The sequence below is a fragment of the Ornithodoros turicata genome, chromosome 3, assembly GCF_037126465.1.
Source record: "Ornithodoros turicata isolate Travis chromosome 3, ASM3712646v1, whole genome shotgun sequence".
Lineage (NCBI taxonomy): Eukaryota > Metazoa > Arthropoda > Arachnida > Ixodida > Argasidae > Ornithodoros > Ornithodoros turicata.
The window spans coordinates 30,818,182-30,832,647 of record NC_088203.1 but is presented as its reverse complement, the minus strand read 5'-3'; the positions used below and the strand labels follow the sequence as shown (position 1 = coordinate 30,832,647).

Sequence of the window (14,466 nt, the reverse complement as noted above, 5' to 3'; positions counted from 1 at the left end):
CGGTGCTTGTGGAAAGGGTTCTTTTCACTGTACGTGGCTAAACATGGCGACAGGCCTTCCACAGCTGCTGCTATAGTTTTCGGCGCTCCTGAATGCTTCGACATCCAATGTATCCAGTTGAATGAGATAACATGAGTCTGCCATGAAATTGTTCAAAGTCTTGACACATTGGATTTAAGAAATTGACAAGACGCATGTAATAGCTGAGTAACAAACAGAACCTTTTGAAGCGGGCAGCATTTGCTGGAGATGTAGGGGTCTTGAATAACAGAGGCCGACGACGGACGGAGTGGACACAGATAGGGACTTACAAACGAAGGCTGCCCGCTTCACGGATCCAGCAGCTCGCTTGCATTTCATTGTTTTGTCCTTGGAGAATCTACTTGCAAAAGGGTACAGGAGCAATAAGGAGCCTGACGAAACGGCGTTGTACCGTGACAAAATGGGATGTACCTATAGTCACAGCATAGGAAAAAGAGGGAAAGGAAAGGCAGCAAGCTGGTCACGAACTGGGAACAAAGTTAACCAAGAGCAAGAGTTACAAAAGGCGTCGGTAAGCTGGATGAATAGCCACAGAGCAGGGGCCGGTGCTAGGGGTGTGCGGGGCCTGAGACAAAGGCACATCGCGGGGCCTGTTTCACACGATTAAGTGCATACTTGATATTTTAAAAAAAAGGTAATCCCTGGTTGAGGGCTTCGTGTGCGGGGCCTTAGGAGGTCGCCTTACGCCCCCCCCCCCCCCATCGCCGGCCCTGCCACACAGGCATCATCAGGCAGTTTCCCGCATTGCAGATTGCCAAAGTCTGCCTCAGAAGTTGCCTTCTGAGAGAGGCTTTGACAATCCGAATTCCTTTGGCAATTAGAATGAACTCGACAACAACGTAACGAATGTGTTTCCTACTGCTCTTGGCGCGGGACACCAAGTAGGTCGATCAAAAGCCATTGTCTGCGTCATGTCGCTGGTTTCTGTGATCATCAAGCCGACATCGTCAACCGCTGTGGGATGTCGGTCGCAAGTTGGCATTGTCAGAGTCATCTCGCTGCTGTCGGTCAACATCAAGCCGCCACTGCTAACTTCTGCTGGATGTCGGTCGGAAGTTGGCAATGTCGGCCACATGTCACTTGTTTCGGTCAACACCATGCCAACATTGCCAACTTCAACGTGATATCGGTCGCAAGTTGGCATTGTCGGCTACATGTCGCTTGTTTCGGCAAACACCGAACCGACATTCCCAACTTCAACGTGATATCGGTCACAAGGTGGCAGTGTCGGCGTCATGTTGCGTATTTCCGTCAACATCGGGCCGACATTGGCAACTGTCTTATATCCGTGGGACACCCGGCGTACTATGGAGGCTATGGTTTATCGAACCAAAGATCCTTCCCATCTTGACAAGTGAGACACCAGTACAGGCGCAATAAATATTTATCAAGAGAACAATGAAAACAGGAATGGCGACTATACATTATCGTCACTCATCAATTTCTGTGGCCCACTGTGCTTGATGATCTTGTGGCGTAGCCCTGATTTGCGACTGAGCAGAAAAAACACGTCACTTTATTTCCACTTCTGATTCATTCCTCAGACGCTTTCAGACATATGTCGGCTCAGTTCCCTTAGAAGTCGGCCCAGGACGCACATTCCCCCAGGGCGTGAGTCGTGACGTTGCCCACATACGTGAGGCCGACAACGGCAAGCCCTATCACCACCACCACCACCACCACCACCATCTCATTCATTCACTCATGCCCACAATCATCGCCAACACCTGAAGCACGTGCCTTTCAGCCTAATCCAGGTCGGAAACGTTCGATCCAGTGCCGCCTCACTCGCCCATACTTGTTTATCGTGTCACGGTTCTACTGGCTCCGTTCCCCGTCAAACCTGTAGTATATTGCCGCATGATAACCACCGAACCATCGCTCCCCCATGTCGTCATCCCCGAAAGAAGAGTCTATGTCCCCGGAACTGCCCACGGGTATACAAGAGATCTCCGGCGAATATGCTACGGGCACCCTCTTCAACTCTGGCCTGTCCAAGGGCCCATCCACGAGCACAACGACGAGCAATGTACGCAACAAAATATCCTCCGCAGATGCCGAAGAACAGTCCCCTGCGGCGTCCAGGCCTGCAATCAATCCCAGGATCGCCCTCATCACTGCCGCACTCATGGGACATTCAATCTACAAATCTAAAATCTTGCGGTATGTGATTCTTTTCTCATTGCTTCTTTACTGAGGTACCCTATCTGGGGAAGCATTAAATATACTGCGGAGACTGTAAGACCTTACGCTTTTTTTCCTACAATCAAACTCAATCAAATTTTACGCTTCTCTGACACTCTTCTGCAAGAATAGAGCTTGGCCGAACTGGGGGAAATCTTAACAAGAAAATACCGCAGATCGGCCCATTGGCATCACAGGGCTCGACCTTCCGGGAAGCGCGGAGTCGGCCTCACGCAGAATGGGCCATTTCATAAAATGTTAACGGAGCATGCGCAAGACAGTGGCGTATTCTATCGGGACTTTGGCTAAACAATGAGACTGTCCTTCGTCATCTGCCATTCGTATCCACACGGTATCGGGTTGCACATAGTTGTGGTGAGAGACAACATTTCGTGAACTTATGGAGCGGAAGACTTTTTTATGCCAGTAGCATGTTCGTTCAGCATTTGCAAAGATAAATGCATCAAGGGATGTTTGGCTTTTTTCGTTATCTGTGCAAACGACTGAACCCACAGCAGAAGAATTCCCCCTTAGAGTACCCCCCCCCCCCGTCCCCCTTAGGTAAACTGTTGCATCCCGGACGGTCCATGAACTTCAGGTTATGTCCAGTTACCCTAATTGATTATGGTTTTAGTTGACGCCATGATTAACAACCGTTCTACTAAGCCAGTTAGCCGAGCGGTGGCGCCAGCTCTCTGAAAAGGCGGGCTGATTGTGACAGTCGATATGCGCGTCCCGCTTTTTTTCCTTCCAGCTATTACCATTGGAGTAGGAATTGGAATGGAGTGGGCGTAAATCCGAGATGCGAGAGACGTGCATTTTTCGGCTGAAAAATATACGTTGATTTGCAAATTTCAGAATTCAATTCACGAACTTTAATCTAGCAATGGGGTAGATTATCGCCCCTGGCGATGAAACTCGCCATTCATCATCTCAGAATACAGTCGTCGAATCTCTCTCAACTGAAATTTGAGAAAATTGCTTGTAGTATAGGAGGCGAAAGTTCACTAGAGATAAATGCCGTGGGTTGCATATTTCTCTATAGCGTGCTTTCCTGTATGTATGTATATACAGGATGTCTTTTTTTAGGCGATACTGATTTTTCATGAAAAACTATAAGGGCTATAGACATGCTGTTTTCACTTTTATCACCTCTAGGCCAGCGGGCGTTCTTGGCCATATGTTGCTCGACCGACAAATAACTAATTACCGAAAAATCGTTAATTAATTTTTTAATTATAGAAGCTGTCCCAATGAGAACATCCGTTCCTTTTGGTGACCTGATATCGTAGCCGCTTTCAGAACAAAAATCCGATCGGTAGATCGTCCGCCAAAAATTCGTGAAGGAACACCTTTTTTTTTTCATTTATTTTGTTGATTGCGCATCTTCGGAGACCAGTCTTTCCTTTGCCCCCAATATGCGCAGCCTCATCAGCCTTATTGGGCCATCGTCAGCAGTGCGCAGGTGGGCCCACCTGCGCTGACGATGGCCTAATAAAGCCGGAACAGCTGTCCAGTGCTGATTTGGCGACGTTTGGGGCTTATAAACACATGTTCTACGTGCAGCCAAAGAGCTTCGGCTACATTTCCTCCCTATATATATAGTTGATGAAACACCTAGTAAAGCTGTCACCAGAAACTGTGTTCGTTGACGTACAAGAAGACGTGGTCGTTGTGTTTGACATCGGGGTTGATAAGCCCCAAGGTTAGCCTCGGACACCGCGCGATAGTCTAGAGTGACACTCAAATATTGCACGCTAGGTAGGCGTAGGTAGGCGTAACGCAGTTGATCGTTTACTGTAGAGTCGATTGAAACTGTACAGTTTCGTTAGTAACTGAACTCAATGCATTTGAAAGGGACTGTTGAGTGAAATATAACCACCGAGGTTTAGGATATCATCATGTAGAGCTTGCCTATCAGTTCGCCGTACTTTCCTTACTAATTATTTTAAACGCTTCTAGAAACTGAACGGTGGCGACCTTCTGCATTAACTGAGGGAACTAATGGGAGCCAGCTCCGGATTGGCGGCCAGGTATCATGTCATACTGAAGTATTACGCAACCCATTTTGAGACAGGTTACTAATTCCTGTTAGACCTGTTTTGGATAATAATAGCAATTCTTGAGACGTTCGATTGAAACTGTTGCAACCTGTAAGAAATATCTGCGATGTGCGCCATCTGTTGGCCTTCCTCTCTCTCTCTCTCTCCGCGTCTCCGTATCGCTTCTCATCTACCGTTACCCTCGGCCCTGGCGTGAGCAGACAGCAGAGTGACCAGAAGATAAAAACTGTGAAAGTCATTTGGTATCGCTGTAGTGTGCGAAACCTCGCGTCCAGGCGGTTTCTACCAGAGTTCGAGGTAACTCGTTACAAGTAACTCGTTACTGTAACTAAGTTCCTTTTTTCGGTAACTTGTAACTTAACTCGGTACTTTTGCGCCGTGGTAACTTTCAGAAGAACTCGTTCCTTTTCCAGGTAACTTTGCCAAAGTAACTTAGATTAAGTTCCAAGTTACTTTTAACTCGCTTTTCCCTCTTGTCCACATATTTTCTTGCTTTCTCTCTGGTTCCTTCATGGCATTTTTTGCCATAAAACAACATATTCAATCAATGACAGTATTTTATTCAGGAAGTAAGAACCTCTGCCATTGAAATGAAGCTGAACCATTGTGCGCCCACAGGGAGTAAGATGCAAAGGGTTCGAATAGACCTCTATCAGAGAAACGTCATCATGACATTGGTAGACAGACTGAAACCGAAACAAATCGGAAGGAGAGGGCTGGGTTCCACGAACGGGCACCTGTTCGCTGCCTCCCATTGAAAGAAAAGCAGGACCGAGGGTCGCGTCCCTTTAAGGGACCATATCGTAATCCCCTCAAGACCGTGGCCTTCGGGCGCAACCTTGTTCACCTCTAGCTTCGAGCGTAGTTCAATTCTACCAAATTTGTGGCTCTGTCGAACACTATGACGTCATTTGTTTACAAACAGGGAGAGGTCTATTGTTGGACATAAACTAAGCGTGTTGCACTCCTCGGCAGGCAACTCAATGTCTAATACCCCTGTCACACGGGCATTTCGATCCTTCTCGAATCCGATCTGCATTGAGCTTCCCGAGCACGCTCGAGTTTTGACGCTGCTACACGGCCACTTTCAATGCGTATTGAATGGTTGACCTGTGCAAATGAATAAACGGAACTCATTAATTTCGCGTTTCCTATATAACAGCGATATTAGTGGTAATTTATCGTATCCCGATGTAAGCATCATTTGTAGCTTCGCGCGCATGTCCGTCTTAAGTTATGACAGTTCACCGGGGTCGAGGATGCATCTGGCGTCCGTCGAGCCGTCTTGAAATTCTCAATCCTGTTATGGGAACTGTCTTGAGTCAAGCAGGATCAAAGTTCGATCCTGCTTGGAAGCGGCCGTGTAGCACCATCCGGTCTGCATTGGGTTCAAGCAGGTTCGGTCGAGCAGGATCGAAAATGCCCGTGTGACAGGGGTATAACTCAAGTGCTAACGCGCGCTGCACCTGCGTAATGCTATTTTGTGTCCGAAGTAACTTGGAAGTAACTCGTTCTTTTCTTTAAGTAACTCAGTAACTGCGAGTTACATTTCAGGCTAAATAACTTTTTTATTAACTTAGTTACATTTTGCACACGGTAACTTAACTTGTAACGAGTTCTTTTTGAAGGGTAACTTGTCGATCTATGGTTTCTACGGGTGTCTGGCTTACATTCTAGTATTCCGAAATGCACCAAACGTGCACGTTCGACCACTAAGCCCATATTGCAGTTTTTTCCGTATTCGGAGCATGATAGGACTTTCTCGAATTTGTCTCTGAAGCGGTAACCTCTGGGAGGACAGCGTCTTTTCTTCGTCATCTGGACCGCCACTTTGTCATCACAGGCCGTCATCGACCAGCGTCTTACCATTTTTGTGCCAGACACTATAAGTCAACTTGATAGTCTAACGTGTCTAGTCCTGTGTCGAGCTCGACGAAAGGTGCTATGAATGTGGACCGACTATATAGTTCTTACACTTTTTCGTTCCAGACTGTGCATGGCTCTCTCTGGAATATCGATCGTGACGGCAGCCTTAGCCTTTATCGCCGTCAAGTACATAAAGGACAGCGTCAAGCCTAACGTAGATACCAATACTGAGGTGCGTAACGAGACCACCACCGCAGGAAACATCGAATCCACCCGTGGGAACCGAAGCAACGCATCTCTTCCGCTCGCAATCTTCAACCAGATGGAACATGGGGAGACGGTATATGTATTCGACCTCGACTAGGCCGCTTTTCACAAATCGTTTCAATAGTAATTGTAAATGAGAAAATGGGAAGGAATGTCTTCCCGTAGTTTTGTGCGAACAGTTTGTTTCGTTTTCTTGTATAGCATTCAGTCATGTATCACGCCGTCTGCCAGGCCTCTTACACTTGACAAAGCCGATTGGACCAAGACATATACATATGTATTTGCTCAGCAATACAAAATGCTTAATAACGTTATGACAATTTGCATTTTCGATGTTCCGTTGTGAGGTATTCAATATAGTGTACTGATCATCAGTGTTTGTCCTTGTTATGTAGTCGAGTTGGGGGTAGAAGGCGGTAAATGCAAACCACAACACATCAAATGCTTCGACCACGTCATTCGTGAATTCAAGAGAGTTAAAGGTACTGCAAACCAGAAGACAAGCAGGATATGCTGGCGACGTGGCTAGAGACTTTGTTGCTTGTAAATCCCATATGCGAAACCATACGACCGACAACGCTCTCTAAATATTTTTAATTTATCATTAAAAATTCGGCATTGTGCAGCGGCGCGACGCCTGGTGTCGAACGACCCCCTGTGCAGCGGGCAAAACTGTCGAATATGTATTATGTATGCAGCACTATTTTGTCGCGTTTTGTTCTTTTGGTAGCTATATTATTTCGTATCATATTTCAATAGGAATGCAGAGACCCCATTTTAGTGTGTTTTTTTAGAAATAAAATAAAAAAGAAACGCAGCGCTGTTCGGCTGTCGGGCCGTGTTATACGCATGCAACGTGGTTGCCGAATACTAATACAGTGTTGCCCGTAATCTTTAGTTTTAATTTTCTAATTAACTGCACCACCGATTGGAACGAAATTTGCACCGTTTTTGTACTGATGGCTTGGACTATCGAATAGCCACGCTAAATGAAATTCTGCCTCTGCTGCTTTACAGTTCCTTTAAGATGTCGCGAACATGTGTACGAAATATCTCGCTCCAAATCTGCGCATATTTCATTCAAACGTATTTATTACGAAGCGAGCGCTTCACCTTTGTGAAACGAGAGGGCACTGAAAGCAACACAATGTTGACTAGCATAACCTAGAAGACCTAGTAATGCCAACGGGCAGCTTTTCGTGAAGCCGCTGCATGTAGACTCCGAGCGGTGGGGCTGTCATAGCTTTCCCTTGAAGGTTTTGCGTTGTCGTCCGCCGCGCGGTCGCTCTGTTTCTGCGATATTTCGCGTGCTTGTGATATTGGGACTGTTGTATTGACTTTTTTTTTGCTTTCTAATGATGCTGCATTATCGCCCTGAATCAGTGAAAAGTACAAGGAACGAGGACAGTTACGGGACACATGTCGGAAGCGTGGGTCTACGTAACACCGCGGCCGTAGAAAAACTACAACTTTGTGTAAAAATTTATGATCGCCAGACGGAAAAGATCCGTTGCTGAGGATCCAATATTGTTGTAGCTTTCCCTTGAACGATTTCAGTATGACGGTCCCCGTTTGTCGCATTCTGGGAGTGATTTTATGTTTCGTAGTGACTTCTCTTACCCGTAATCACCACTCACCAGTAAAGGCGTTCTCGGCAAGGCTATATTGACTGACGTGGAATTAAACAATGTTTTTCTCATGAATTTTCTGAAGCACTGCTGGGAGGCACTGGCACTTTATTTTTTTTTCCATGGGTGTAGCTGGACACTTGTAAAACCATTAGTTGTGTGTATAATTTTTGAGAGGTGGTGAAAAGCCGGCGACAAAAACGTGCCAAGGGGCCCCGACGACGTTCTCCCGATGGAGGAACAAGAAGACGACGACATCGACCAAAGCTGCGGTGTTGGAGCTTACTGAGCTGGATCACGACAAGGAGGCGAACAGAGATTTTTAATCATTACCAGACCTCCTGTGCTCTTCTGGCTTTTGATTAGACAGCCAACGTACGGCGGAGGCCCTATATGCAGTGGCTGAGCTTACCTACGTACCTCGCAGTAGCGCGCTTAGCTCCCGTGCATTTGTTCAGTGCCTTAGTGCCAAAATGCAGTCGAATTACAATGTAGAACGCCACAATCTCTGATGTCAGCCACTCGCGATGATCCAAGCAGCCAACGGCTCGTTGGGACCTTGACTTGATCATGGTGAGACTTTATCATGGTGAGAATGTCAAATATGCTGTCGCGATACAGCTCTTGGGTGCTGAAACAGCTGGTAAAGACACGCCCTAGGTCGTCCACAAAAGTGAAAAGGTGTATACGGAGGGATATAGAAGTCCGCCTCTATTACAAAGCAATGTAAACGTGGATTCACTGACGTCGTCTGCCAGTCCTTTCTCCACGGTGAGCTGTGTTATGCACTCGTCACACTTAGTGCTCAGAATGGACCTTAGCGCCACATAATATGCTTAGTGTCACAGACGTGACATAAAAGTCCCATAAAAGTTCCCATAAGTATTCCCATAAGTTCCCATAAAAGTAAACTTCCATAAAAGTCCCACTTTTCCATTTCTGGCATCACGTATATTTTGTAGAGTGTCAATTCACTCAATCCAATACAATGAAATTTTCTGTGTGCGGCTACAAAGCCTGTCGTGACATCCATAATCTCAATATATAACTCAAAAAATTGTGTGTCAGATCCTTATTACCCTCTCCCCTCTTTCGATCGCTATTCATTAACTCTTATAATTTTCTCGAGTGATCTGAATTTTTGCGCACAATTTTTGATCATTACTACATGAAGTGTGGCAAGGAAAAATCCAGTCACCTGAAATTGGCAACTGTTGATGTGCACTACTCGCTGTGGACAACGTCATGTGGTGGCACAACAGATTTCTGCAACCGTTCAGTCGATCTCCAGTTACAGTGTCAAAATTCGCAGCTCGTCATTCCACCCTTGCATAGGAATGCGGCGTCAGCTTCCTGCAGGACCCGCTCTGCCTGCGAGACTGTGAGCAGAGTCCTTTCGTCAAGACACTTTCTCAAATAGTAGCAGTGTGCATCGAATCCCTTGTCGTGGTTTGCGCAGAAGGACACAACGTTGGGATTCGTGATCTCGTGCGGGTGCTTGCTTACTTCTGATGTCACATAAATAACCCCATCATGCAAGTCCACATGCTGAGCTTCGACCAGTGCTCTGGTACCCTCAGTTGCCCTGCTAGCTCCACAGTTAGTTTAGTGTCCTCATTTGTGCTGTAGTCGTCCTGTCCCATGTGCGACGTCCCAGCCTCCGCCTCATCAAAACCTCGCCTGGATCTTTTTCTTGAGCTTCTGGCGCACTAGCTTGCAGTGTTTCTTGTTCTTTCGGGACGCGTACGTGGCGTTTTCTTCGAGTAGTGCTCGAGCAGGAAAATCTGGAAGAAGTGTGGGGACAGCACCCGGAGCTAATGCGGGCTTGCCGCGAAGAACTCTCACTTCTTGCCCGTTCACGAAGTAGACGTAATCGCGCAGTATAAACCTCGGCTCGAAATGTCACTCACATACCGCTGATATATCTTTCAGCGGCTTGTCCAGCCGCTTTAAGTTCCTCTCCCATTCCTTTCTGAGGTTCTCCTGTTTTGGGAGAGAGAACAGCGAAGAACTTATGTTCGTGATGCGTGCGGGCGTAGCCGGTGCTGCAGCCGGGTGCAAAGCAAAACGTCCGTGTTTTCTTTTTCCTCTCCGCCGTTTATTCTGGCACGTGGCACAATATACTAACTGTCGTTCATAAAAGGAACGAATTGGCGTTCAAAACTCACAAATGTAACAGCCATCACACAGCAAGCGCGCAAAACACCGCGAGATCAGAGCAACGGAGCAGACGACAGCCAAAATCTTCAAGTGAAAGCTACCGCAGCGCCGCCGCTCGGCGTTTACATGCAGCGGCTTCTCGCGCTCCATTGGAAAACCGGTCGCCGTACTCGGTTTTCTAGGTTACTCTAATGCTGACATCATCCCGCAGAATGCAGGCTTCGTAGCAGACGACAGTGCTGGGGTACATGACGGTATCCTGCTGGTGGGGGAGAGGCGTGCATTCGGGCCGCCATGTTGGGAGGCCCTAAAGCGCAGTGTGTGCCCATAGAAAACAATAGGAGCCAACGGAGATTGTGAGTATTTATTGCGCTGCAGGCGTTGATCGTTGTTTGTCATCACACAATTTTGTAAGGTGCCAGTATACTGGTGTATCCTAACAGTGTTTCACAGGTGTCCTGCCATTCGACTCTTAATTACGTTATGTTTTGCATTCCGAAACTAGACCGTCACTGCAGTGCAACGCTGGGGATTGTACTATAGCACGATTCCCAGCCAATATTTCAATAAGAAACGATGTGAGGTTAACAACAACCATGTAAATAATATCCCGTGTTGCGTTCTGGACAAAAACTGTTCCACAAAGAACGGTCCCAGAAAGGATATACCCGCATGGTAGAAAGCCATCGCCCCGTAGAATCACAGCCGTTGTTTTAGACAGGCGTATGCGTTTAGTGTGATTTATATCAAGCAAGAAAGGGTCTTTCAGTGAACGACAGTGGTGTCTTCGACGTAATGCCTCGCAAATATGAACACACCGAAGCATCCCAAACAATTACTTCAGGCAATTAGATCACGCTTAGGCCAGTTAATCTAGGTATTGATGTAAACTTAAATCAAGTTACTTGGTAGTGATAACACCTCCCTGAGACACAAGACTTTTGAAGTACAACACTTCTTTTTCTTTTTTTCTTCCTTCATTTCCTCTGATTATTTGCAGGTGAAATTGAATGTCCTTCTCGCGTACTCACATGCTTTTGCTGAATAGAACTGCAGCGTGAACAAAGCTGCGTAGGGACGGGGGCTTGCCATCCACTTGCTATGTGGAGCACGTTGCAAAAAATGCTGCTGCACATCTGAAACTCCAATCATTATCATCGTCATCTAAAAGGGAGTGTGGTAACACTGCCCTGAAACCAGCACGATTTCTGAAGATCTTCTCTATGACACTTTCCTCAGTTTGCACACTTTTCTTCTGCGTCAGTCTCTCTCATAGGAGTCACTTTGCATTAACAATGACTCCCATCTTACATTTTAATGTGCGAGGGCTCTCTTGCACTACACATGTACGGTTTTCAAACTGCAACATGACGATTTGGAGCTTGAATCTGGAGCACTGGTGTAGCCTGTCTATGAAATGATATCAACTGAATCATGTCAAACGTAATGTTTAGTGGAAGATGGCTTTCTTGGTTGTGCATTCTGCGTGACAAAGATGTAACACGATATGCTCTTCTAAACAAGATAAGTGATGTTATGCTCTATGAATAAAGAGAACATACATTTTTCAAGTTCAACATTTATTCTTGCATATATGCATTTCAAAATACAATGAATGTGCAGGGAGGTGGCAAAACAATACGTTTATTGTTTTGTGACCTCCCCGCAATCACAATATATATCTCAGGAATGACAATGTACAGGTACACTATGTAAATTTGTTGCACCCAATTTTCATACATGCTGAATTTTAAATTTTTGTTTTGCTGCCTATGTGTTCAGTGTATTACAAATTGCTTAATGCAAACAACACTTTGTTAATTTCAAGCTTTTTGCTCACATCTAAGATATTCCTATCCTGAAGGAACCGCCACTTCGACACCCTGAAATATTCAGTAGGTTTCACTCTGGCAGGCCCTGCCACTGCAAACTTCCTGAATTCAAATCCTTCAAACTGTGTCATAATCTTAAATACGTCAATATTTTTGCAAGTAGTTGACATGCTGGAGGACACTCCTCCTGCAGCTAAGGCAACTACAGAGAGTTCCAAGAGGCCGAAGGTAATCCTACAGCTGCATGAGTGTGATCAACAGTAGTGCATTCTCAAGAAATAATTTTCTTATAGCATATATGTGCATGCCTATTAACTGAAACAATTATCACAGTTCCCTGACAAGTTTTAATTTCTGAGAGTGTACTGTGGAAGCTGCTTAGATCTACAACAGTTCATACAAGGTATTATATACTGTGAATGCCTTTAAAAATCCCATGTGACACATATCCCTTTACTTCCTGGAGGTGCTGTGGTAGTCAAAGTTTGTGGGCACTACGCAGGTTCTGCACCCATTTTTTGAGTATGTCGAGGCAGCTGTGAAGTAACCTGTATTGATGATGATTATTCCAACTTTTATGGTGCATCGACAACAAAGGAAATAATACATCAGAACATTGGTTTGGGTGCAACCAGTTAAAAATGAATATGTTGTTTAATAAATGCATTGGACACATGTTAAAACACCAGTTTAAAACAGGGTTCACAATCCCTGTATCTTCTGAAAATTGAAAAGATTAAAAACTATTCTAAAAGGAATATGGGGAACTCTTCTAAAAAGAATTATAATCTCTAATTATTATATTGCTGGGTGAACGAGCCTAAAGTGTAAGGTGTGTTTCTGATGTGAACATGTAAGAAAATATGCAAAACTGAGAGAGGCTAACCACAGTGCGTGCACTGAGGTTGTTCCTTCCTGTAAAGTAGAAACCAGTTGATGAGGAACGTGATACTTACCTGTACACCCAGCCGTATCACACTGCACAGATTATTCACTGGGCAGCCCTCATGAGGAAACCTGTATTGAGAGACCACTTTTGCCTTAAAACTGTTACAAATAGCACGACACGCTACAAATTATTACTATCGTAACAAGCTGGCGATACAGCTCAGACACAAAGGCGTTATTCAAGTCGCGCCACACCACCGTTACGTAGGATTCTTTGTCACAAATCAAACCAAGGCACAAAACAATACCAATACATGAAAAAATGTGACAATCGTGGTCTTATTATGACGTAATACCGAACTTGTGCGCGAAAGTAATTCAACGAAATGAATGTGGCACTTGCTTCCGCAGAGAACACCGTGTACCATTCTAGCAATGCATGCAAAAAAGCGCTCGAGTGCTCGCACATATATTGAAGACAACACTAACTGTGTAGTGTAACATGTTCTTTCAAGCATATTATGCACTCAAACTGTATTTGCCGCCGGGTAAAATGCAAGTGTGCTCGATTGAACGTCGGAAGAGCGATCAAGCAACCTGCATCCAGTGCTCGTTTTGGGCAAAAAAACACTTCATAATGGTCAAACAAATGTACAGAATGGACGCCTATTTATTCCTTGATGAAGAGTGACTCACCTGTATAAATTTAGGCCCTGTAACCTTGCCAGTACGGTTGGTACGACCGTAATTGTAAGAAGTTGCCATGATCGCTGCTGCGGCTGTTGTGGGCACCGTAAGATGGCGGCCTGTTTCTTCACGCTCGCGCTCCCTATCCGTGATCCAGCCTTTTACAATCGAGATCAGTGGTGCTAACAACATGCTGAGTGACAGGAACCGGAAGCGTACTCGGCTCTGTCTATAATCTTACGTATTACTGGCAGACCGGGCGAATTGCTATATTAAAAATATGCATATTGGATTAGTACACACATTATTCGCGCCTCCGATCAAATTATTTTTGTTTACCTTCGTAGTTTGCCCCTCAACCACGCTCGCATGTGTATAATGAAGGGCGCAGGGTTGCTAACACAGATTTGGATTTTTTTCTCGCCTTCGCTACCATTTATATGTACCTTGGATCGCCCGCAGCCTTCTCCTTGGCATAGCGGGAAAATCGCGGAAGACGGCCGCTAGGAGCGCTGTTCTACGGATGTATGCTACGTGCTCCGTCTTTTCCATGCTGTCTGTTGCGCGCTGGTCTGCTTATTGCAAGGATATCTATATATTTTTAATGATTTCAGCGTGCTCCTTTGGTGGCTGTGACTGATGAGTGATACCGAAAGAACATCTACCCTACCTGTGAAGAAAAAGGAAAGCGCAAAAACTTGTTTTGCCGTGAGATCCAACACTGGCTACCGCACGTGTGAGCAGGGTTGTTTTATCCAGTAGATTCTTCGGATTTTATGCACACAATTTTATCCGGATGTTTTAGAGATTTTCTTCAGGAGTGATGTGAAAGTCAATCTGAATTCAATG

General features: G+C 45.5%; 1 protein-coding gene across 1 annotated transcript; it reads left to right on the top strand.

Moving 5' to 3' along the window:
* The first annotated feature begins 1,719 nt into the window (after positions 1–1,719).
* On the top strand, positions 1,720–6,736 carry LOC135390145 (uncharacterized). The gene is made up of 2 exons (XM_064620134.1): positions 1,720–2,205; positions 6,279–6,736. The coding sequence occupies exons 1-2, from the start codon at positions 1,931–1,933 to the stop codon at positions 6,517–6,519; spliced, it is 516 nt and encodes a 171-aa protein (XP_064476204.1). The 5' UTR covers positions 1,720–1,930; the 3' UTR covers positions 6,520–6,736.
* Positions 6,737–14,466: the final 7,730 nt, after the last annotated feature.